Raw genomic sequence first — 23,751 nt, 5'->3', positions numbered from 1 at the left:
CAAGGTGAATATCTCGGAAAGTGCTTCATGCACTTGAAGCCAACGGCCCCTTCTTTGTCTCCCTCCATTTTTATCTCTATCACTAGTAGAACGTATGACTTAAAACGAAACGATGTCAATATATCGCGATATCTCGATCATGGGGAGAGGGAAGAGCAAAATCGGAGGTGCTCCAAATGACAGAGACTAACACCTGCAATGGATCCATCTACGAAATACCACACCGGACCTCAAAAACTGCGCACTCGTCCGGTGAGCATCACCAGTCGACGAGATTTTCTTCTGCCCACTCTAAGAAGAACGGTGCGGAGGAGCTCGGTCATCAGAAAAGGAGTGTGGAGGGCAGATTCTCGAAGATGGCTCTCGCGTCATAGAAGCCATTCCCATCAGTCCACACTTCCCCACTTCGCTGGTTCAATAGCGGGCCTCTCCTGCCGAAGCCTCGCATGCAGCTGCGCACTCTCATCTAACCGATCCGTCAGCTGCTTCTGCCTATTCATGTTCCTCTCAAAGAGTTGCTCCTTCTCCAGCAGAGCTTTCCGCTCGACTCCTGCCCTATGCTCCAGTTCCGCCTGCCGCTGCTTCGCCAGCTTCGCCTCATGCGCAAAGGTAGCGCTGGCCTTACGATCTTCGATCTGCTGTCTCTGAGCCGCAGACTCGCGCTCCTGCTCCATTTGCAGCTTATGCCAGGTGATCTTCTCATTGCGCTTCATCCTTTCTGCAGACTGGACACGCTCGACTTCGAAATCGTGTTTGGCTTGCTCAAGAGCCAGCCATTGGGCCTGTGCTGCGGCGGCGACCGCCATGTCGGCGTCCTGGTGTTCCTTTTTGCGGCGCAGCATATCACGGTGATTTGCTTCTTCAAGCATTCGGTTATGGTCATTCGCTTCTTTGGCAAGCTTCAGCGAGAGAAGGTGGGCTTTCTGGCGATCGGCTAGCTCTGCAATAGAGGCCGGCATGCCGACTGCTCCTTCGGGTTGCTCGGGATTTTCGGAGTAGAATTTGGGCTCGCACCCTTTGTCGCGGAGTAGTTCGGTGAGGTCTTGCTTATTACGTGCTCGACTCGCTGAAGGGACTAGCTCGACGTATTTGATGGGTGAGTACCAAAATCCCTTCTCGTCTCTGAACATGTGTTTCTCGTCGTTGATTTCTTCCCATACTTCAGTATCAAGGAGTGCCTCTGTGACTTCAAGAGGGCTGCGCGGGTTATCGAGAGCGAGAATGACGGATGATCTCTCATTACGGGCCTTGAATTTGGGATTGGCTCCGTGTTCAAGCAGGAGCCTGATCAGTTGGCGTGCCTTGGTCCGCTGGATCCCGTTTGTTACTTCAGCATTAAGACAAAGTTCTCCTAGAGCGCTCCGTCCGCCATGAAGTCTACAAGGGAAGTTCGGCTTATGACCCTCTTTGATCAAAATCCGAGATATATCCAGTTGTAAGCATCGTGCCGCCTCGTGCAGGCTGCCGTCGTCTCTGAGGGCATGAGGTGCAAGCGTCTGCACGAGCGAAGGCAAAGAGCCACTGCTTGCATAGAAAAGCGCGGATCGATTCCATTTGTCGCGAACCGACGCATCAGCGCCATGATCAAGCAACATCTGCACAACATCCTGACGACCTTCCCGTGCTGCGAGCGCAATGGGGCTTAATTCCGACAGAGGCGCTGTACGGGTTCGCGACGCTCCTGCAGCAACGAGAGCTTGGATAACAGTTGTCGAGACCGTCTTCTGAGGCTGTGACAAGGCCCATATCAAGGCTGAGACCGGCTCTGCGCCTAGAACGGGTTCAACAATCCCGGAAACTATGACGTCCGGATTGCACCCATGGTCCAAGAGTAATTGAACCAAAGCACTCCCTCGGGGGAAATGTTGCATTGCCAGCAGCAGGACAGGTATATGTGGGGTTCTATCACCTGTGGTCTCCAGAGCTTGGAAGGCGAGGCCATGCGTGAAGCACTTTTCTAACAGACGGATCAGGACATCTTCTGGTAGTTGAGAGGCCAAGAGCGTCGGAACAATCACGCTGAAGTCGGGATTGTGGCCTAACAGTTTGTCTAAGAGGTTGCAATCCCTCCTGCGTGCAGCGAACACGAAACAGGTCCCATCGGCGGTATTAACGCTTGCATTGTGACCTAAAAGCAGGTCTACAAGCTTTCCGTAGTCACTGCCCGAAGAGGTCTCGTCAAGGACTATCCGGAGGGCAGAATCGATTGCGGGTTGATCAACTCCGCTATCAAGCAGTGCCTCTATGATGGCTATTCGGTCGTTTAAGCCTTCAGAGTTACTCGAGGTTCCTTCTTTGAATATTCCACGAAATGCCCTCGTTACGGTAGACCGATTCGGCGGTTCCCGTGCTTTTAGTAACATGGTGGTGAGTGCAACAGAACCGGCGGATACTGCAACGTGGAGACCTTCACCGTCTCGATGATTGACTGAGGCATTACAGTCAAGCAGAAGCTTCACAGTGGACGTCACGCCGTGGGTTAGCGCATATTGTAGTTCGTTAAGCAGTGTCTCATTGAGAGTCTCCTGGGAGGGGTTCCTTTGGAGTAGATGAACCAACAATGAGCTGCGAGCTTCTGGGTCGTCTACTGCAGCTATGCAGCTCAGGGCTGACGGTACGAGACGAGCGTCTGCCTCAAGGAATCGATCAATAATGTCGATGTTCGCAGGCCCTCCTCTTACGGCTTGTTGCAAAGCTTTCAGTGCCGATGGATCTTCAATACCATGCGCCAGAAGCATTCCGATCATTCGCAAAGTAGTATCACGTCTGCGCCCGTTCTTATCGAAGGTCAGAGGAAGCGCTGCCGAAGTGATGCGAGCAGACAATTTTCGCTTGCACAGCAACTCCAACACAGCAAGATCAGCATGCTCCGCGGCGACTTGTATGCATTTTCCATTTTCATACTCCACATCAGCACCATAGCGTAGAAGATCCATTATTAGACTGATATCTCTTGACGAAGGTTTCTCTGATACCGCCCGCACGAGAGACTGGTCGACTTCAGGTCCACGTGCGCCATGTTCAAGAAGAAGACGCGCAGTCTCCTGTCGCTCAGAGGGACTATAACCTTCCCATAGTAACGGAAAGCCTCGGGAGAGCGCCTGCGGTGTTGGCTTAGCCTGTAGGAGCAATTCGATGCTCTGGCGGTCCTTTCTTTGCAACGCAACGTGCAATGCCCCGCTGGTTTTCGAATCCACAGATGGCCCAGCATTGACGATTAGATCCATTAAGGGGGTATCCTTCTCCTGTACAGCTATAGTGAGCCACGCTTCAACAGGAGGCCCATTGGCCCCTTTTCGAAGTAAGGCATCAACAAGTGTCAGGCGTTCTGTTTTCGGCGCATTTGTCGGAAGACGAGCTAGTGTCCGGGACGCATCAGCAGGGGATAAGGGGATCTGTAGCATCCTTCTAGCAAGGGTCCAATTGGCATTTGAGATAGCACTCTGAAGACACTCCACTCCATGCGCAGTTATCGAGACACCGTTGTCGAGTAGCAGAGAAGCTAGGCTGGCATCGTTCGTCTTGCACGCCGCAGCCAGTAAAACTGAGAGACCAGCAGAGTTAGGGGGCAAGCCGCAACAGAACAGAAGTTGAAGGTATTGGAAGAGTTCTTGCACTGTCGGCATTCGGAGCACTGGTTCGAGGGCCTTTTGCAATGAAGCCGGCATCGGTCGAACTGGGCCTGCCACCAAAGCGACGGCCAATCGATAATCGCGCTGCAAAATCGCCATATACAGAGCACTGGCCCCATTGAAATTTGGATCCGCTCCATAGCCCAGAAGCAACGACAGAATCTGTTCGGATTTGAGTTGGACTGCTGCGGCCAATGTTGACGAGATTATCTCGGTCCTAAACGCCTTTGGAGCTCTTAGAAGAAGTCGAACAAGATTTTGATCATTAGACCGGACCGCATCTGCCAGAGCGTTGGGATATTTATTGACATCTGCTCCATGTCGCAATAACTCTTGGATGCAGGCCTGGTCATTTGCAGCGAGTGCGGTCTTTAATGCTTCGTCCAAAGTCGTCTGGTCCGCTCCAGCACTCGCTAGAAGTCCTACGGAATCCGCCCTACGGACTGTGGTGGCACGTTGCAACACCTTGGTCCGTCTTCGAACGGACACATTGGATTGTTTGGCGCTTTTGTGCTTCTTGTCATCCGACAAGTCGACAAAGTTGACTTTGGCTCCCAGACTCAGGAAAGCCTGGACCAGCCCGGGACTGCTTGTCGGTTGGTCGACAACAGCCGACAATGCTTCATCAAGTTCCGCTTGAGTGAATTCCCAGCGCGCCGGGTTCTCCAATTTCTCCTTCTCTTTCGAACTGCGGAAGATGCGTTTCAACTGCTTGTTGGGATCTTTGTATTCAGGATTGTTTCTGCGCTGCTGCACTAGCAATTGCCGCGCTACTGCATGGTCGTCCTCGCTAGCAATGATGGCAGGCTGTGAAGGCGCTGGAAGAGGTTGCCGGGTAGGGATAGGTGTGATACCTGCGTCTCGAATGAGGTCTTTCAAGGTAATTCTGGCCGTCATGGCGGTTCAAGGTGATGTTCCCTGATCATTGCTCTGTCGCTCAAAGGAGAGAGAGAGCAAGAGAGTCTTGTGTTGGATATGAATGAGCGTAGAGAGTCCATGAATACGCGTCCCTCTGGCTGAGCACTGTACGTCAATCTGAAGTGGGTTGCAGCTAGACCGAGAGAGGGCAAGCGCTAGCTGACTACGGTGCTGACAAAGCCGCCTGCACGCATCTGGTGCATCCTTCGAAGAGGCCGCGCAACACCTGCATAGGAATGGAACTTGACTTTTGTCGTCCAATCCCAATGTTACATCTCTCGTGTTGACACGTCTTTTCAACAGAGGACATTGAAGTCACCCGATGTTCGTGGGACGATTCACAATTTGAGAGTAACAGAAATCTGGAGTCCCTGTAACAGATCGGGAAAAGGTTACCACAGCCATATCATCGGTTGATGGGAGTCACTCTGCTATGTATCACTCCAAAGTCTAGGTAGGTCGGCCGTGCTTATTGTGTATGAGAATTGTCATCACCGGTAGGATATATTCATGCCCGCCCGGTTGAGCACTGACGGTTGGATTCATCATGGCAAATCACGATTCCGGCTGGGTTTCATCAACCTGGCCAAGAAAGACCAAAGAAACAAGTTTGACCGGTGAACCATCTCGCAGGAGGTCCATGAAACCAACAACAGAGGGTGCGGTATTCGCATGGGGCGCCTGTTTCACGACCGTGGTGTTTGAATCCCCCAGCTCCGCTGACAGCGCGATTCACCATTAGCCAGGAATGTTTCAGCATTCGCAGCAAGTCCTGCAGGTACCGTTTCAACCCACGCCTAGAACTATTCCGCATACGGGAGCTCGCTCTTTCTTCTCAACAAAAGTCCAGCAAACAGAGGATACGTGCGGGGAATCGGCAGATCCATGGATGGCTGGAACAATTGCGCACAGGTCTCAGGTTGCAAACATGCATGGTAGAGATGCAGGGGTGCTCTTTATCTGAACCAAGGATACGGATCCCCCGTAAACGTACGAACCGTACAACTATGCACCTACATTGCGACCCTCGGATCTAGAAGGGTAAAAGTGATGACGACTACTCCGTACTGCTGTCAGCAGGCACGAAGCACGGTAGACGGACCGGCTGGCGAACTCAAACACCAACTTGACACGACTCGACTTGTTTGAAGTCTTCTGCGTCCTGCAGGGTGTTCCTGTAGACGGCACTATTCCCACTGCAATATCGAACCGCTCTTCCGCCACCCATGTTCCTGGGCATGGAGAAATGAGGATATATTGAGGTGGGAGGCGCCTGAATGAACGCTCCATCAAATAGCACATTGGCAAGCTCTGTTGGACGTGTTGGATTTTTTTTTCATCTCCTTTTTCTTCATTCAATTCTTTGGGCTCTGGTAGCTCTCCCCTTCGTTGAATCCGTCACATTATCTCTCTCTCAAGACCACCATACTGCATATTGTCCATCTACCCTACCGTAAAAAGAATTACCCATCGTCTCCAAGGGGAAAACTATACAACCCGGTCCAACAACAACAGACCAGCAACCGCAAGAATGCACGTCACCCTGCTCACCACTCTCCTCCTCACCCTCCAGGTGCTCGCACTGGCCCTTCCGTCCTATACCCACACCTCCAAACGCCTACCCTCCTCCTCTTTGCATCCACGCCAAAATGCAACCAACCCGAGCTCATGCGACCTCTCCAGCATCTCCCAACCACCACACACCATGACGCCTCCCTCATCGGACATGACCCTCGTCCTCATCGCCCTAGGCCGCGGAACCCAGAACTACACCTGCGCACCCAACGCTCCAACCCCGAGTCCCATCGGCGCCGTAGCCACCCTCTACGACGCCTCCTGCGCCGTCGCAACCTCCAACGCCAAACCCGCAGACGGCAAAGGACGAGCAGGAGGCAGAGGGAGAGCAAAGGGACCTTGTGTACTCCCCCAATCCGCTCCCAGTATCGGCAACCACTTCTTCTCTGATAACACGACGCCCGTCTTCTCCATCCCGTCTCTCGGCATCACTGCGCTGAAGAAGGCGGAGAGCGCGCCTGCTCCGGATCCGAGCGTCGATGTGCCGTGGTTGCTGCTGAGTGCGGTGGCGGAGGGGACGACGAGCCCGGTGAAGAGTATCTATCGGTTGCACACCAAGGGGGGTGTGGCGCCGGGAAGTTGCGAGGGCGTGGCCGAGGGCGAGACGGTGACGGTGGGGTATGAGGCTGAGTATTGGATTTATGCTTAGGAGGAGGAAGGAGAGACGGTGTGAAGTCTGGGTGGGTTGGATGGAGAGGAGCGTACTTGGATCGATGTTTTGCTTGTTTTCCTCTTTTCCATGGGGGACAACAATTTGGATAGTCTGGACGAGCTGGGTGGTTTGATGATTCCGACATCTCTTTTCTCTTTGTTTCCTCAGCAGGCCCAGTTACCTCTGTGGGTATTGTCGTTATAGCTATGTACATTCTCAATTCAAAGACATGCGAGTATCTCGAAGCAAAATACCTGCCACAAATCATCCCCATCATACACAAAAGTAAAAACGAGGAGTGAGGAGAGCGACGGAACGACGGAGAATATATATATCCAAGCCTCTTCTGCTTTCTCACAAACCTACTATCGCCCAGGGCCCAGCTCATATGTCATCGGCGGCGGCCCACCAGCATACCCCCACCCATTCCCACTCAACTCCTGCCGTTGCCCTCCCTGTGGGACCACATTCCCATCAACCTCATGCGCCGGCATCTGCTGTTGCTGCTGTTGCTGCTGTTGCGTGGGATAATTGTATGCCCACTGTCCCTGGCCCTGACCCTGAGCTTGCCCAGGATACTGCTGCTGCCCCGGATACTCCTGCTGCTGGAAGGGATACGCCCCCGTATACTGCTGCCCACTCACGACCGCGCCATCGAGTTCCTGGCCCCTAGCACTGACGCTATTCGTAATCTCGCCATCAGTGGGGACCTCGTGTCTGGGTGGGGGCACACTGCCAGGTACTTCAACACCGCGATTCGCGCTTCCATCAGTGGCATCACTCGCGTTGCTCACGGCCGCTGCTGGTACAGCAGACACGGGCGACGGGCTAGATGGCGCGGAAACGCCTGGCGTTTTGCCTACTTCCTTCCTCGTCACGGGCGCGGCGAGTGCGGCTTTCTCCTCAATCGGACTGACGTCGCCTGCCTGATACGCTGCACCTTGCTTCGGTGGATGGATGGGCGTGGGCTGCTGCAGTGGGGGAGGCGCATAGGGTCCCGTACCTGAATAGGGAGTTGCGGAATGGCCGGGGCCCATACCCGGCGGAGGCATGTTCATCGGTGGGTGCCCTGGCGCGCCGTTCGGAGGATAGTACTGGGGTGGCGGTGGTGGTGGTGGTAGCTGTTGAGGGGATTTCCGGCGACGAAAGACGAGGACGCCGATGAGGATGGCGAGAAGGACGCAGAAGGCGAGGCCGATGCCGATGCCGGCTTTTGCTCCGGTGGAGAGGCCGCCGGTGGAGACGGGGACGCCGTCGGCGGAGGAGGGGCCTGTGAAGGAGGTGGTGGTTAGTTGGGGTAGCTTAAGGGGCACACTGTCGGAGCAGGCGGGAAAGGGCATGAGGAAGGGATGGAGGGAGAGGAGTGTGATTTTGGAAATTTTTTATGATCGCTGCCGTCACTAGAGTTGTGCAGCCACCGAATCAGGAAGACATCTAGGAAATGGCAAACATACCCGTAGACTGCGGTCCCGAAGTCAACGTGTTCCTCGTCCTCGCTCCCGTCTCCGACGTCGAGCTCCCTGTCCTGGTCCCCGTCTGAGTCATAGGACCCGTCTGCGAGGAATCCGTCGGCGACGCTTCTGCGGTCGAAGGAAGCGTCATTCCTTCAGGACTATGTCCCTTGTCTATACAATACTGGACCTGCACAGAGGACAAGTAATCCATATCCGTCTGGGTATTCATGTTGGCGAATGTGCATGCCTCGGATGCGCAGCGGCCGACCTGGGACATGCGCAGGTCAAGATTGCCCTTCTTGCACCAGCACGGGGACTTGTCGCAGCCCTGAAGTAGAAAGGGTTAGCACAGTCCGGGAGGGAGCAGCTGTTCGGCAGGTCAAGGGGAGACGAACGTTCCAGGAACCCAAGCCTTGCTCGCAGTCCTTCATGCAGGGCGCCATCTGGTCATAGTTGGGGTAGCCCTTGAAGGGGTAGTAGCTGCCGTCAAGCTGGGTGAAGACCTGGCGCGGTTGTAGGTGTGCCATGGTGCCGGTGGGTGCGGACGTCGAATCCCAGTGGAGCTAGATGTTTGTCTTAGAAAAGATGGTGTAGGTCGAACTGCAGACCGGATGACCGTATCTCCACACCGTCAGGCGAAAAGCGATGGCAGTGGGCTCGTCCTGACGGTCTTGTGCTCAAGATCCGTAGTCTCCCTGGCTCGATTTGGGGGAGACAGATCGCGGTGGATACATACGCACTGCTGGAGCGGCAGCCGTCTCTATATTTACACAGTTCGAACACCCTAGCGCCGGGCCCCCATGCTGTCGGGCTCCCATGTCCCGAGTAAGCGATTGACGGCATTGGGCGTATCGACCCACAGCGTCCGTCGGGATACATATGTACAGTCGATAGATACTCTGGGGGAAAGCAATCGGACCTTACTAACTCCCTCCCCTTCTTGTTTTGTTTCTCTGCGGACAGCGGCCACGCAGCCGTTGATGCTTTCTCAATACCCTCGTCCAAAGAGTGCGGGTGATACTGTGGATTGACTGTGTACGCGTGTTCAGAGTAGCGTGGTTTGAGGTTCAGCTTCGTCCATCCTGCCGATACGAAATTAATGCCCAGGAACCAACAGCGACGGGCCATGTCATTGGCCGCGGCTTCGTATTCTCTTCTCAAAACAGAACTGAGAATACGATTGACCAATAGCAGTAGCTTTCTGCAGACCCTGCGGGTTCGGCTATGACGATCGCCTGGTATCTGGGGTTTGTCGAGATGCACGAGAATGCCATGTGTTGAACGCTGATGAGGGATCCGAAGAAGCAGAAGATGGGACATCGAGGACTTGGATTCACATGTGCTCGAAGATGTAGGATGACTTGTCAAAAATCCGCAGACCTCTACATTGTGCAGCAGACTTGCAGTTCAACTCCAGATCCACTTACTACGTTTGACACCCCTTGGTTTGCCTCCGGTCCCATACAGCGTACTCCGTACTTCCTCTCCAGTCGTCAAGCAGTCACATCTCTCACGTTCTCCCTCAATAATTCTCTCATACACTTATCCATGCCAGCCTGAATTCCACACCAGTCACACCTCCCAGACCCTGTCAGGCCCTTTCCAGCATTCTCCCAATCTGCTTAATTATCCTCCACCCCCACCAACGCACACGCCTTCCTCCACAACTTTCCCTCCTTCTCCTCATCATAAGCCCAGCTCGCATACCCAAGATCAAGAGTCCCACTCCCCTCCGGCACCGGGCCCGCAACCCCACAATCCTCCAGATACAACCCACCCTTCCCCTCCAACACATTCGCCACTGCGGCCCAAATCGTCGTCGCAGCGCCTTGCGCTGGACTCTTCATATACCGTCCCACGGTCTCGTCTGACTTCCACACGGCCATTTGCTCCTCGGGGATGTGGACCTGTAGATTCGTCCAGATACCCCCTGGGTGCAGAGAGAAGGCGTGGAGATGCGACGACCCGTAGCGCCGCTCGATTTCGTTGGCCATCCAGATCAGCGCCGTTTTGCTTTGCCCGTATGCGGCGACCGGATCATAGACTCCCTCGCCTTCCAACTGCAGGTTATCAAGCTGGACGGTTCCCCAGCGATGGGCCATGGACGAGACATTGACGACTCGCGAGGGGAAATCTGGGGTCGCCGAGCGGAGGAGAAGCGGTTTGAGGAGTTGGAAGAGGAGGAAGTGCGAGAGATAGTTGACGCCGAGTTGGGACTCGAAGCCATCTTCTGTGGGCGTCAAGGTGGGAACCATCATGATCCCAGCGTTGTTGATCAGGAGGTTGAGATTACCGCCGCTGCGCTGTTTGAAGTCCTCAGCACAACGACGCACGCTGGCTAACGAGTTGTTATCCAAGTGAATCAATTCCAATTTCCCCTCTGCGATATGCGGTCCCAGTTCCGATGCGCGCGCTTTGTCGAAGTTGCGCACGGCGGCGAAGACACGCATGCCTGTTTCCAGGAGGGCGAGCACAGTCGGGACGCCTATGCCTGCCGAGGCGCCCGTGACGAGGGCGACCTTGCCCTCAAGGGCGCCTTGCAGGTGGTTGTCGGCGATGATTTGAGAGGCTGTGGGGCGTTGGTCCCCGGGACCCTTTAGCTCAGTGTGGAGAGAGGCGTATGGCCGAAGCAACTCAGAATTGGACATGGCGGATGTGTGACAGGATAGGAGAGGTCTGAGTTTGGAAATCGAGGATCAAGATCAGAGCACAGGATTGACGGTGCTGGAAGTAAGGACGGTGATGAACTGGACCGGTGTTGAGAGGGCACCCTGATTCTTTTAAAGACTTTGGGCGCTGTCAGATGTTGCGAGATGAGTGTGCATGGTGGCCGCCACCCTTGTCTGTCTTTTGAAAACAACATCACTAAAGGAGGTCAGAGAGAACTGTTCGATCAAGATTCCGTAGGTTTCATCGATGATACTGAAGCGCGAGTTCGTCCGTTCAGAAGTTGTGCGTGCTGTATGAGAACCCCATCTGTGTCCGTCTAAGTGGAAGTTAGCGCATTATCTCCGCTGGTGTTATCCCCGACAGTTCGGACGATGTTGTTCGGACTGCTTGCGTTATGTCAATAAGGAGGCAGTATTGCGATGTAGCGGGGCTCAAAAAAGCAGTAAAGCTCGAACTATGTTTTGCATTGGTATGTGAATCAATACGTCCCGCACAGTCGCCTCCGTTCCCGTACGAAAGCGGACGAATCCAGATTATGATTAAAGTATGACCTCTTGATCATACGATGGAGTTGGTATAAGCCCCTTGATGAAATAGTGTACTTCGCAAGGTCGCTGTTCGTGATGTCGTAGCAAGCCAGTTGCACGGGACGTCTACGCCCTCTCGTCTTCCTCTTTCTGTGGTGTCCGCGGCCGATCTACCATGACATATTCAGTGCTCTTGTCAGATGTAAGAGACTCTGACAACGCACCTGTGGGACAGTCTGCTTCTTCGGCATTATTGTGCTGTGCTCGGCGCGCGGTCGTGGGGCTGCTGGAGTTGGAGGATTGTTGCATCGGTTCGTGGGAGACGTCGGAGAAGGCGCCTTGGACGGGGCTTCGTCGCTGACTATCCTTGCGCGTCGGAGGTGACTCCTGAGCGAGCTTCAGGCGCTCCTCTGTCTCTCGCAGTCGAGCCTGCAGGGCCTCGAGCTGCTGTGTGTGCATTGAGACCTCTCGCTTCCTGCGGTGGCGTTAACAAGATGCATATCGGCATGGGTGCGAGCCATTGTACTTTTTGTGTACATTTCTGTCGAGCGAATCGAGGTCTCCATCCATCTTGAAGAGGTTGTCCAATTCGGCCATGAAGTTTTGAGCTATGGTGCTGCAGGTCGAATTAGCTCCGTGTGGCCAAAGGCTCCGGAACGGGTCCCTTACGACTGCGGCCGGCCATTCGGCTTCCAATCGCGGTCGGGGTCTTCCATCATGTATATGTGACGAGTGGAGGGAGGTTCAACGTGAGCGCTCGAGGAAAGGGGAGCTGGGAGCTCGAAGGACCTTAAAGCGGGTCCTGGGTGGTGCCGAGTTCAGCCCGAGATGAAGGAGGGCTCCGTAGATTGAGGGATGAGGAGCAGATGCAAGCGGACAACGGGCTAAGATGAATCAAAGACGTTTCGTAGTGGACAGCCGGCTCAGGCGAAGGGTGTCGAGCATGACATGGCCGGCCTGAGACTGAGGGGTCGTGTGAAAGGACGGCCGCGCGGTGGGGATGATAGATAACCTTTGCAGCGAAAAGGAGGCCTTTGCCCATTCCAGATGGGTAAGGCGGAGGCGCCGATCCGCGGGAGGGAGGCATGAAAGGGATCAGAAAAGGGGCCCAGAGGGGAGCGGAGCGACTGTGTTCACCTGCAGCCATCACTACCACACCTGGGCAGCAACTGAGTATTGACTAAATCACAAGACCTTGCTACTCCAAACATCAACATCCCAACGCCGCACGCGCGACCCTCTCACCGGACCCCCTCTCCGTCATTCACCACCTCACAGACCCCAGCCTGTGCAAGTGCTGGGGGTGCCAGGGTGCTTCGATTCCGATCACGTGAAGTTGCCAAGAAAAGAGCGCGCCTGGGCCCCATTTGATTGGCTGTCAGAGACATTCCCCAGACACTCCCAGCGCGACAACCGACCGCCGCAAGAACACCACAGTACCACACCCACCCACGCCCTTCCTCCCATCAAACGCGACGGTTTCCGTCGCCAGAAATCCAGAACTCCATCTCCCGCCGTAACCTATACCCCGTGCGACAACCGGATGCTCGACTCCTGCCCCACCGCTTCGCGTTCTCGGTCGTGCTGGCTCCCCTCCCACTGCTCTCTCATCGCCCGCGTGCCCCAGACCTCGCGCACTGGTACCGGGGGATGAATACTACCCTCACCGCCTACACCCACCTCGAGTCGCTGCTGCTTTTTCAGTCCCTCAGCGTCTATGGCCTAGCCAACAATGCCTTCGGCAAGATTTCCGAGTTGCTGAAGAATAACCCTTCCATTACCAGCGACCGCCGCTTCCAGAGCGGCCGCCTGAGCCCGGATGCCTTGCGAAATTTTTGTCTGCACCTGTTGAAAGAGGAGGAGCGCAGTGAGCAGCGCCAGGGTGACCGTGTTGATGGTGAAGTCCAGAATGGAGAGGTTCGGAATGCGCGAAAGCGCAAGGCGCCCAGTCCGTCATTCCCCACGGTCCAAGAAGCAACCCAGCATGCCCACCTTATTCCCAAGCTCGTCAACAAGCTGTACGCCCGCTACCGAACCGCCCTCACCAACGAGATTCGAGATGAGGAAGAGAGATATGATAGGTTGCAGAGGGAACTGCAGTCCATCGAGCGTGGGGAGCGTGATGCTGAACTGCTAGAAAGAGTCAATGGAAAGTCTCCTGTGCCGCCCAGTCCCAGGCAACCTCTCAACTCGCCTCTGCTTCATCAGAAGCCCGTATTCCCCAGCCCCAGCGTAAAATTTCCTATGCAGGGCCACGTTCCAGTTCCCACTCGTGCGACCAGTGCGACTCCTGTCCCTCCTCTTCAGCCGTCCTCAGCCGAAGGTCAAAAGTCCCCGGCGCCGTTGAATGGATCGATGCACGTGGATTCTGCGAAACAGCCATCGGATACGAATCATAGACAGGACTTCTACCCAGCTGTATCACAGCCACGTCCTCTGCAAAGTCCAAGCCCTCATCCGCATCCTGCTCAACCTCAACCCGCGCAACCACCATCGACGAAACTACCGTACAATGCCGCTCCGTATCTCAAACCGTCGCCATACCATGCTCAACCTCCTCAACAGAATGCTCTCCCCGCTCACGGAACCCCTCCCGGAGGAATCCCACCGCCTACAAGCCCGCTGGAGCTGCAGCGAGGCCTCTCTCCAACACACATCGGCCAGAGTATACAACGGTTGCCGCCTGGGCGTGGTGTGTCTAGAGGTGAAGGACTACCGCAGCAGTGGCCCCAAGGCTATATTGGTGCCGGCTCCCGCACTAGCCCATTGCCTGGTCAATATCCCCTCTTGGTTCAGTCATCCCAGCAGTACCAAGTCTCATATGCAGCCCCATCGCAACCTTCGGCTTCTCAGCTCCCTCAACAGCAACGCAATAACCTTGTCACGGGAGCGCCCACCTACCCACCACCGACGCAGCCTCACCCCACCCAGCCTTCGCCCCAAGGAGGCTACATGCTCCCTCCTTTCCAAATAACTCCGCAAGGTCCTCCGCGTCCGCAGCCACCAGTGCCGTATCCTCAAGTCTCCACACCCATTGCCAGACCCCAGCAGCCTGTTGTTTCAACTCCTTCCTCGACATCTACGATTGGACGGCAGTCACTGCCACAGCTTCAACCCCCCAGCTATCGTCCCGTGGACGCCTTCTCAACGCCTCCAAGCGTACGGACTCCGCACAGCGACGTAAGCACACCACGGCTTTCATTCCCTCGATGGAAGCCGTCTACGCGGCCTATTGCAACCCCTCTAGTGTCGCGGCCTCAATGGGAATCTGTGGATGATTCAGCACCGCAGGCAATAATACCTGCTAAGCCGACCCAGAGCAAGGCTAAGCCTCCAAGAAAGGAAAAAGGGAACGGAAAGGCAAAGGCAAAAGAGTCGGAGAAAGAGCCAGAGAAAGAGGAGGGGCAAGAAGATGCGGCACAAATTGAAGTGGCGACTCATGACCGGGATGTAGACCAAGTGTCGGAGATGGAAACACGTCAAGGACGGAGCCGACGGACAGGTTTTTCCAAATCCACTCGGCCACCCAGCCTTGCGTCTTCAAGAGCCGGCGGGTCTGTTCGCGGGCGCAGCAGAAGTCAGTCCATCATGTCGCACGCCGAGACACCTGCAGCGGAAATCGAGTCGCAGGCCGGCACTCGGATCAAGGATGAGCGACGCCCATCCATCGATGTTCACATGGCAGATGAAACAATGGGCGCCCCTTCTCAGCCAGTGGTCCGTGGCAGAGGCGGCGCTTCGCCATCCAAAGGTCGCAAACGCACAGCTCGCGAAGCTTCCATCGCCGAGTCGGAAGAACATGTTAGCAACGTGGATGAGCCGTCAGGAGCAGCAACAGCAGGAGCAACAGCGAGGGTGGTCATTGCTCCTCGCAACTTCTCACGCATGTGCAACCCCATCATGAACGACATTGCCTCTCACAAACACGCATCGACATTCAACACGGCCGTCAAAGCCAAGAATGCAGAAGGCTACTACGACATCATCAAACGCCCCACGGATCTCAAGTCGATCCGGCAGGCCATCACGGCAGGTGCAAAAGTCGTTGCCGCAGCCGCTTCGAGCATATCCGACACGCCCAACGCCAACGGCGGGAGCACTCCTAGCGGAAGCAGCAGCGGCTTCATCGAGCTGCCCCTCAGCGAGGACTCGGTGCCGCCCAAGGTGATTGTGAATTCCGCACAGCTGGAGCATGAGTTGATGCGCATGTTTGCCAATGCCGTCATGTTCAATCCCGGCGAAGAGGGTGTGGTCGAGGATGCCAGGGAGATGTTTGAGAGCTGCCAGGAGGCGGTGTCCAACTGGAGGAGCAGTGCTGAGAGGTCGATGATGGCTCTCGGAGCAGGGAGTGGGGTTGCGGTCGCTGGAGAGGAGACTCCGGCAACGGGCGCCCAGACGCCTGCGGACGACAAGGAGAGGGAGGATGGTCCGGCGGCAAGTAAGCGGAGAAAGGCCTAGAAGGTAGTCATGCCGTGGTGGCCGTTGAGTCTGAAATTGAGGGTGCATAAAGTGCTTGGGATGGATACTACTGCGTCGAGTAGCCGGTTGCTACAGTGGGTTTGGTATGGCTGGATTCCAAGGTTGCTTCAAGACTGTCTTGATAGGTGTGGTTAATCCAGTAATGCATTCGCAGAGATAATCAAGAAGCGAAGATGAGCCCTACTACCGAACTATCCCTTGATCGATTACTATACTAGTAGCCTACTAGATAACTGCACAAAATACCTAGGTAACCAACGATGGCAGTTCGAGAAGGGAAATCACGTGCGCCGGGCGTCTCCGACCTGTGGAACATATCAGGAAGAAGAGGTATGGCCTGACACAACCACCAGACGCGAACATCTCACGCCATCTCCTTCCGTTCCTTCTGCCACGCGCTCACGCAGAGAAAAGTGAGAACTGGCACGCTCCTAGGTGCATGCTGTGATACTATTCTTTTGCCGGTATCGTCCAATGATGCTCTGAGGGCTCCCCAGGTCCTTTTGGACTTTTCTCCGCTTGCTGCAGGGTCTGCGGGTACCGCTAGGTTGGCGAAAGGTACGAGGTAAAGAATTATTGTTATTATTGGCTTATTTTGTTCCAAGGGTAGGAGTGGATCATGACGTCGCTGCTGCTTTCAGGGCCTGATTGTATCCGAGTGGTAGACCATTGGTTAGCTGCGTGCAACTCACATTGAAATCCTGCGAGACCAGCTTATGGCCTGCAAAAAAAATGGAAACCTCAACCACTCAATCAGGTCTTTTGTCAAGGCCGAGATTCTGCTTCCTACAGGTACGAGGAATACTCCTGAGCTCCCTGCACAATCGACTACCGCGAGTCTAGATCAGGCCATCATAGCTGCACGACGACGATGAAAACGAATTCTTTACCGAGTCCGCATGGGAATCTTCAAAGCCATTATTGGCACACGATGACTGCAGAAAACGAGAGCAGCAAAATAGCTGGGCCTGGAATCCCCACCGAGCCACTACAATGCGAGCATGCACCCATTGACCTACTACCCTAGGGTATGCGAACCAATGGGCTTGCCGCCCCTATAGTATACTCCGATGAACCAGACCGTTCCACCGACCTACCCGTCACTAAACCCAGCGGTCCACTTGATCCCGGGCGGGGACATGGGAGTTCCCCAAATCAATGGCATCACCGTAGAATTGGGGGGCCGTGGCTGCAACGGCCTCGGACGCCATCGCCTGATAGAAGAAGTCGTCCATGGGACCGCCGACAGCTTGCAATTCATATCGACTCCTTCACCACACGTGCCCCTGAAGACAGTGTTCCGCCGACTTTGACTCTGCCTTATATTGGTACCATTGCTGCGCCCAAGAGATATCGTTCATCATCATCCCATCAGCATCATCACCAATTCACCACCATTGCCACCGATACTTTTCGACAATGCAACGACCTTTCCACCCCATGATCCTCGACGACGAGGACCTCTCTATGCCTATTGACCAAGAAGCCTTCCATGAGCCGTACTTCACCTACGATGGCCTTTCGACCGACAAGCCGTTATTTGACCACGCGCAGTTCGCGCTCTTCAGTTTGACCAACTCCTGTGCGTACAGACCACCCACTTATCCGGAAGAGGAGCGACCAACAATAGCACCATCTCAAATCATGTGGAACCCAACCTTCGGCCTCGCAAGCACAGAACCTTGCTATGGGGCTCCTGCCTACAGCACCAGCGAAGGCCGCCCAACAACGACATCCGCACAACAGCACCAACAAACAAAACTACCACCGTTCGGCCCTCCAGGCCCGATCCATTCACTGAGGTTCTCATCACCAGCCTCCGCCGCTGCTGCACTCTCCGCTCTTGACTACCCGCCTAGGACGCGAGCCATTTCCCGGACCCCTTCACTCTGCGGCGATGGGCCCAGTCTGCTGATAAAACCGGAGCCTTCGTCTCCGCAATCCCCTCAACTATCACCCTCACCAGGCTTCTTCCCCTCCAAATCACAACAAATGACAACCCCATCACACTGCCTATCCTCCTCCCTCCCTACAATGCCAACTCCAACAACAAGGATACCTTCCTCGTCGCTCTCGTCCCCATCCCTAAAACCCGTGCACCGCACCCGCGGCCGTCCCCGCACATCCTCCATGCCCCAGCACTCCACCACGAAAACCAAATCCCTGACCTCTCCCACCGGCTCCCCCGGCGCGATCACCAAAACGCCCAGCACCCACAAGGACGTCGAGCGCAAGTACCGCCGGGGCATCAACAACGACCTCGAGCGTCTGCGTCGGGCTATTCCCTCGCTCAGGTCCCTGGAGTCTCCGGAGTCGTCTGATGCTAAGGAGGTGCTGCAGGGGCAACAGGTGCCGACGGTGGCGATGGCGAAGCCGACCAAGAGCCAGGTTTTGGCGGCGGCCGTCGAGTATATTCGACGGTTGGAGGGGGAGAGGAACGGGTTGAGGAGGGAGGTTGCACTGTTGAGCGCGGGTGCAGCTGCTGTGGTTGGGGTGTGAGAGGAGTAGTAATCTAATGTTTATCGTTCGATAGGGCGATCACGAATTCGAAGAGGAGGGATTTGATTCGATTGGCTTGGCTTGGGACTAACAGCTGCTTGGATGACGGCGGCCTGGAAGGCAAAAAGGAACCAATTCCGGACGGAGCCACGGATTTATGGGGTTGTCCTTCATTCCCTTGGAGAGTTTCCTTCCGCACTTCTACGCCGATGTTGGAAGAAAAGGGAAGGTTAATGAATGTTACGGCCGAGAGACGATTTGGATTCGCGAACTTCATCTTTGTTTGGCTCGGCTCTCCATGCACAAAAAGTCCTAATGATGGATTTTTGGGTTTGGCAAAAAGGAAGAAGGGATGCCGTGAATGGATAGGCAGCTCTGTATATGGTAAAGTGGGAGATAGCCGGTTCGGTAATGGGCTTCGGAGGGATTAGGGGATGTGGGGAGGGATTGGTAATGAGTAATGCGCTTTTTGCATAAAGGCGCTTCGCTTCCTCAGAGACGAATGGGTGATATTCTGAGCTTGAAGGATATTTCAATCACAGTCGAGATCGCCATGGTCGTATGATATCATCACACTTTATGTTCAACTGTGAAGACATTGCATCCAAAACCAAACGTATACGTAAAGCATATCCCCAAACCAAAGCACAATCTCTGAAACACAACAAAAACTCGACTCACGCAGCATACCAACCCTTACCCACCGTGAACCAGATCTGTCCACCAACAACAGTTTTTCTTACTGTCCCATTTCCCCTTTCCTGCTCGTGCTTTCCACTACCCACTCCCCACTCTCTACGCCAGAACCTCTCAACGCACAACCAAAACACTACGCTGCTACATACCTATCCGACCGATAATACCTTTCGGGCGTAGCTGTGCATGCTTCCACCTGACTCTTCCTCTGGCCAACCCGACGGGCATACCTCCCGGTCCCGCGCCTCCTTTCCATCCCATCCGTACTACGCTTCAACCTCGCACCTCCTCTCCTCCCCATCCACGTCTTCTCCCTCCCCCCTCCATCCCCGTCCCCGTCCCCAAAACACGCCTCTGCACTCCCAGGGATCGGAGAACTCGGCCACTCCCCCTCCCAATCCACACTCACACCATCCGGAACCACCGGTCCCGGCCCAAAGAACCACGGTAATACCTTAGCAGCGACATCACCATCCCCTTCTCCGCCTCCACCTTCATCATCATACCCAGACTCAACCTCAATCTGCCTTTTCCTCCTCCTGGCCACCTCTTTCCCACGCACAACCCCCCGCCGTCGCTCATAACTCGGCCAAAACTCCTCGTACCCCTCGGGCTCCTCGCCGAACAGCGCGAGCACCGCGGAGTGATCGGCTATACCGTCGTTGGATGTGAGGCCAGTCGTGGGGTCCGTGAGGTAGGGGTTGGGGCTTGGGAGGATGGGGATGCCGGCGTTGGGTTGGAGGGGGGGTGGGTGTGGAGTTGGGGATGGGGAGGAGGGAGCGGAAGAGGGAGATGGGAAGGACGGAGAGGAAGGGCCCGAGTACCAGTCTTGGTTTTCGTTTTCGTCTTCGTCTTCGTCTTCGTCGTCCTCTTCGTTCCCGTTTTCGACTTCATCTCCGTCTGCATTGTCGTCTTGGGCGTTGGATTCCGGAGCTTCCGGGGTCTCAGCATCGGTGGAAGTAAGAGCGTCGTCTGTTTCGGCTTCCGCTTCTTCCGCTTCCTCCCCTTCCTCATTCACATCTACGTGATGCTCACCCTCTTCCTCTTCCTCTTCTTCTTCCACCTCTTCCTCCACCTCTTCTTCCTGCTCCTCCTCTTCCTCCCCCTGCCTCCTCATCACCAGCACCTCCCCGCTCGACCCACCAACAAGAGCAGGCTCACACCTCATCCCCGCAGCTACCTCCCTCACCTCACCCCAACCCCACGCACCCGCAGGCCCAAACGGCCCGCAGGTATAAAACTGCGTCGGCGATCTGCACAGCAGGGTCCCCGGTCGACAGGGCAGGAAGGCCTCGACGTCGTCTCCTACGTACGAGGGTTCGCATGGGACTGTAGAGGATATAGGAGAGGCGGACGTGGAACCGTTCGGAGCGGAAGAGGAAGAGGAGATGTTGTAGGTCTCGATAAGAGGGAGGATGGGTGCTAGGATTTCGGAAACCGGGGGTGTGACGTCGGTGGGGGTAGGACTGGGAGGAGCAGTGGTGTAGGGTAATCGTGTGCAACTCCGCGTACATGGGTTGATTTTCACACAACGATTTGGCGATGAGCAGGCATCGCAGTACCACTGTGGGTCCGAGCAGGAGGAGGTAGTCGATGAAGGAGGAGTAGTGAGACCATCGTAGCGAGTCACTACCGACGTCCGCGTGAGCACCTCCTCATCCTCCGCAGCAGGTTCGACAGTTTCAATTTCCGGATCAACAACTTGTCTCCGGAATTCGAATGCATCAGTCTCAGAATTGAAGAAGACGGGGCTGTCGGTGAAATCCCACGCGTCCTCTGGATTCTCCTCCCACCAGAGACCGGAGGTGTCGTCGACGATGTCGAGTCCATCGTCCCAGATGTCAGACTCGCCTTCTAGGCCATCTTGGGGAAAGAGGGTGTCGAGGATTTGGTCGAGCAGGTCTTCGTCTGAGGGGGAAACGGTGTCCGTGGGACGGGATGGATCGGCGGGGATCTCTTCGGTGAAGGTGGAGGAGAGGCCTGTTATCTCGGGGATGGGCACGTCGTTGACGCCGCTGATGATGGGGATGGGGCTGTCGATGGGGATGGGAGTTGTAGGGAGTGAGAGGATGTCGGTGGGGTCTGGCGTCGGCAGAGCGAAGGATTGTTCAGGTGTAGATGGGACACCAGGCTCCATTGACGAATTGTCCACGTCGTTGTTGGGGCTGGATGTCGGGATACGATCCACCTCTGCACTCGTGATGTCTCCGATGAATGACTCGATGATGGGCCCCTCATCCACCTGTGCGGATGTCGAAAGCGCCGGGCTCACCGATACGTCCACGGTAACTGTAGCCTCATCTTCAACAGTGCGAGTTGGCCAACTAAAACCATGCAGAGACCCCTTCGTAACGGATCCAGCAGCTGGATCGACAGAAACAACGGCTGGCGCCGTAGGCTCCACAGATCCCGAGTTGGGTAAGGGTAATACCTCGGTCGCGGGTACTGCGACGGAAAAGCCATCTGGATCGCTAGTAAACGGCGCATCCACAGGGACAGTGCCCGTACCATCGTAGATCGATGTCAGCGAAGGAACGGCGGCCGAAATCGTCGTCGACGTCTGGTCCAGCGCAAGATAACTCGCCGAATTATCCGAATCTACAGCGGGCACAGGAGGCGGAGGCACAAACCCCTCCGGAACAGGAACAACCCAGTCGTCAGGATAACCGCTTCCGAAGCCAGCATGGAGGAGGAGATGGCCGTTGCTGTCGTAGATAGCAGTCCGTAGAGGTAGCACGGAAGTGATGGTTGTGGAAGGTTGGGTTAGAATCACGTAGCTTGACGTCCCATCCGACACCACTACGAGATTGTCGAGGATATCAGACGATAGAGGGGTTGGGGCCGAGACACTTGGTGTAGGTAGGTTCAGTGGGAGCATGTCAGGCGCTGCGAGGTCAGGAGGGGGTTCTTGTTGGCGGTTCACGTTCCAGTCTGTGAAGTCCGGGTCTTCGTCGAGGTAGGAGTACTCGTTCGCATTGTAGTCGTAGTAGTCGTAGTCCCTGTAGTAGGGTATCCCAGTATCTCGCACGTCCTTTCCGATCCCTCCATTTCCGCCACGGCCTTGACGGAGCATAATCCTTCCCGGCTTTTGGAGAAGCCTCTTCGGTGTCTACAACCTCGGCCTTGACCTCTGCATTGGTTGGAGGAAGATCGATAGTCGAAGAGGTCGACGGCTTGGAATAGCAGTCGGGATGCCATTGGCCGTCGTTGCACTGCGCAGGCTTCGACGGCCCATCGTCCTCCGTGCCGTCATCCCATTTCCCATCACTGCCAGAAGACTCGTGAGCACCCTGCCAGGACGAGGCACTGTCGTCAGAAGAGGTGTCCCCAGCCGATGATGGCGACGATGACGGCACTTTCGAAAAAGATGCAGATCCACCGGATGCTGCCCTACGCCCATCTCCCGTACAGCGATTACTCCTCTTGATCCTACTCCACGTCTTCGGCGCCGCAGCGGCGCTGCCTTCGCCATACTCCACATCATCGCCCGGGTCGTCAAACACGACGTCCGTAGTCTCCTTGGTGGTGCAGCTGTTGATGCCCGCAAGATTGGCCACATACAGCGCCGGCAGCCTCTCGAGCGCCTTCTGGGCAGCCATGTTCGCGTTCTCGGCGGCCAGAGCGGTAACATCGCGCGTATTCTTCTTCTTCTCGTAGTATTGTCCTTCGTTGTCGTTGTCACCCACACCGACGATATCGACAACGGCACAATTCATATACATCTCTCTATTCCCAATCCTATTGAACCTGCGGGCCGTCAATCCTCAGATAAAATCACCAAAAGAGCAGTGTATACATACCACGTCCAACCGAGCAAACACCGCGCACTCCTCGCAAACCCGGGAACCGTAAATGCATACTCCTTCTTAACAGGACACCCGCCAATGATGCTCTTCAGCACCCTGAACCTGACGCCATTATCGCAAGACAGCGCAATCTGGCACGACCCGCCGCCGTGCGTCGCCCCGCCCTTGAGCCGCAGCGTGTACGTCTCTCCGGCGTGGTACGTGGCGACGGGCATGGGGGGCGTGTTCCATTGGTAGCCTTTGCAGGTGAAGTCGCGGCCGTCGGGTTTGAGGGGCGTGAGGATGTTGTAGTCTTTTGGTTCTTGGGGGCGGTTGCTGTGGGGGTCGCGGAGGGGCGAGGGGGATTCCATTTGCATGTGGGAGAGGGCTGGGGGAAGACATAGTGAGAGTGCGGAAAGGGTGAGGAGGAGAGTGGAGGGAGCCATGGTGGGATGGAGGTAGAGGCTTGGGGCGCCTGGAGGGTTTCATGATGGGGACGGCGGAGTAGAAAATAGATGTTGGGAATGCAAGGGAAGGGGGTGATCGTCGGATGATGTGTATCAGGCAGAGAAGCGTGAATTCCTGCACTGTGATGATCTCCCTTGATGGCGAAATGGTCGAAGGCTGTGAAGTGGCTTGAAGGTGGTGGTTTTCAGCGGCGGATTCGAATCATAATGACTAAGAAGACAAGTCGTCTGTCAGTCTTCTTCTTGTCAGTACGTCTACTTTCGAAGATCCGTCGTCGACAAAGATTTTCCCTAATGATGTTGCCAAAACATCCTCATTGCCAAAACAGGAGAACTGGAACGTATCAATCGAACGTCGAACGCATGACAACCATGGGAAAACCACATACCAGAGACA

General features: G+C 55.5%; 9 protein-coding genes across 9 annotated transcripts; 4 read left to right on the top strand and 5 right to left on the bottom strand.

Annotated features, from left to right (window-relative positions):
- Positions 1–380: 380 nt before the first annotated feature.
- EI97DRAFT_30029 (ankyrin) lies at positions 381–4,620 on the bottom strand. The gene has a single exon (XM_033794525.1). The coding sequence runs from the start codon at positions 4,527–4,529 to the stop codon at positions 387–389; it is 4,143 nt and encodes a 1,380-aa protein (XP_033658993.1). The 5' UTR covers positions 4,530–4,620; the 3' UTR covers positions 381–386.
- Positions 4,621–5,723: 1,103 nt separating this feature from the next.
- EI97DRAFT_29632 (uncharacterized protein) lies at positions 5,724–6,958 on the top strand. The gene has a single exon (XM_033794485.1). It carries the CDS (start codon positions 6,082–6,084, stop codon positions 6,772–6,774), a length of 693 nt encoding a protein of 230 aa, XP_033658992.1. The 5' UTR covers positions 5,724–6,081; the 3' UTR covers positions 6,775–6,958.
- EI97DRAFT_29657 (uncharacterized protein) lies at positions 6,959–8,894 on the bottom strand. Its single transcript, XM_033794488.1, has 3 exons — positions 8,627–8,894; positions 8,232–8,559; positions 6,959–8,047 (listed from the first exon to the last, which is right to left on the bottom strand). Exons 1-3 carry the CDS (start codon positions 8,756–8,758, stop codon positions 7,143–7,145), a joined length of 1,365 nt encoding a protein of 454 aa, XP_033658991.1. The 5' UTR covers positions 8,759–8,894; the 3' UTR covers positions 6,959–7,142.
- A 496-nt stretch (positions 8,895–9,390) lies between these two features.
- On the top strand, positions 9,391–9,822 carry EI97DRAFT_29773 (uncharacterized protein). The gene has a single exon (XM_033794499.1). The coding sequence runs from the start codon at positions 9,519–9,521 to the stop codon at positions 9,789–9,791; it is 273 nt and encodes a 90-aa protein (XP_033658990.1). The 5' UTR covers positions 9,391–9,518; the 3' UTR covers positions 9,792–9,822.
- On the bottom strand, positions 9,497–11,216 carry EI97DRAFT_29655 (short-chain dehydrogenase). The gene has a single exon (XM_033794487.1). It carries the CDS (start codon positions 10,877–10,879, stop codon positions 9,854–9,856), a length of 1,026 nt encoding a protein of 341 aa, XP_033658989.1. The 5' UTR covers positions 10,880–11,216; the 3' UTR covers positions 9,497–9,853.
- A 338-nt stretch (positions 11,217–11,554) lies between these two features.
- EI97DRAFT_367451 (uncharacterized protein) lies at positions 11,555–12,144 on the bottom strand (the record flags this gene model as incomplete). The annotated part of the gene is made up of 3 exons (XM_033795093.1): positions 11,555–11,903; positions 11,955–12,044; positions 12,098–12,144. 3 exons carry the CDS (start codon positions 12,142–12,144, stop codon positions 11,555–11,557), a joined length of 486 nt encoding a protein of 161 aa, XP_033658988.1.
- Positions 12,145–13,006: 862 nt separating this feature from the next.
- EI97DRAFT_367399 (uncharacterized protein) lies at positions 13,007–15,886 on the top strand (the record flags this gene model as incomplete). The annotated part of the gene is made up of 2 exons (XM_033795089.1): positions 13,007–13,871; positions 14,436–15,886. Coding segments are annotated over 2 exons (2,316 nt in total), but the record flags the coding sequence as incomplete, so codon positions are not given.
- A 1,440-nt stretch (positions 15,887–17,326) lies between these two features.
- Positions 17,327–18,406, top strand: EI97DRAFT_454643 (uncharacterized protein; the record flags this gene model as incomplete). Its single annotated transcript, XM_033800562.1, has 1 exon — positions 17,327–18,406. One exon carries the CDS (start codon positions 17,327–17,329, stop codon positions 18,404–18,406), a length of 1,080 nt encoding a protein of 359 aa, XP_033658986.1.
- A 3,590-nt stretch (positions 18,407–21,996) lies between these two features.
- EI97DRAFT_366531 (uncharacterized protein) lies at positions 21,997–23,333 on the bottom strand (the record flags this gene model as incomplete). Its single annotated transcript, XM_033795035.1, has 3 exons — positions 21,997–22,710; positions 22,789–22,849; positions 22,903–23,333. 3 exons carry the CDS (start codon positions 23,331–23,333, stop codon positions 21,997–21,999), a joined length of 1,206 nt encoding a protein of 401 aa, XP_033658985.1.
- Positions 23,334–23,751: the final 418 nt, after the last annotated feature.

This window comes from Westerdykella ornata (assembly GCF_010094085.1).
Source record: "Westerdykella ornata strain CBS 379.55 unplaced genomic scaffold EI97scaffold_1, whole genome shotgun sequence".
In the NCBI taxonomy this organism is placed as follows: Eukaryota; Fungi; Ascomycota; class Dothideomycetes; order Pleosporales; family Sporormiaceae; genus Westerdykella; species Westerdykella ornata.
The sequence above is the reverse complement of the archived record's forward strand: the minus strand, read 5'-3'. Positions and strand labels throughout refer to the sequence as shown.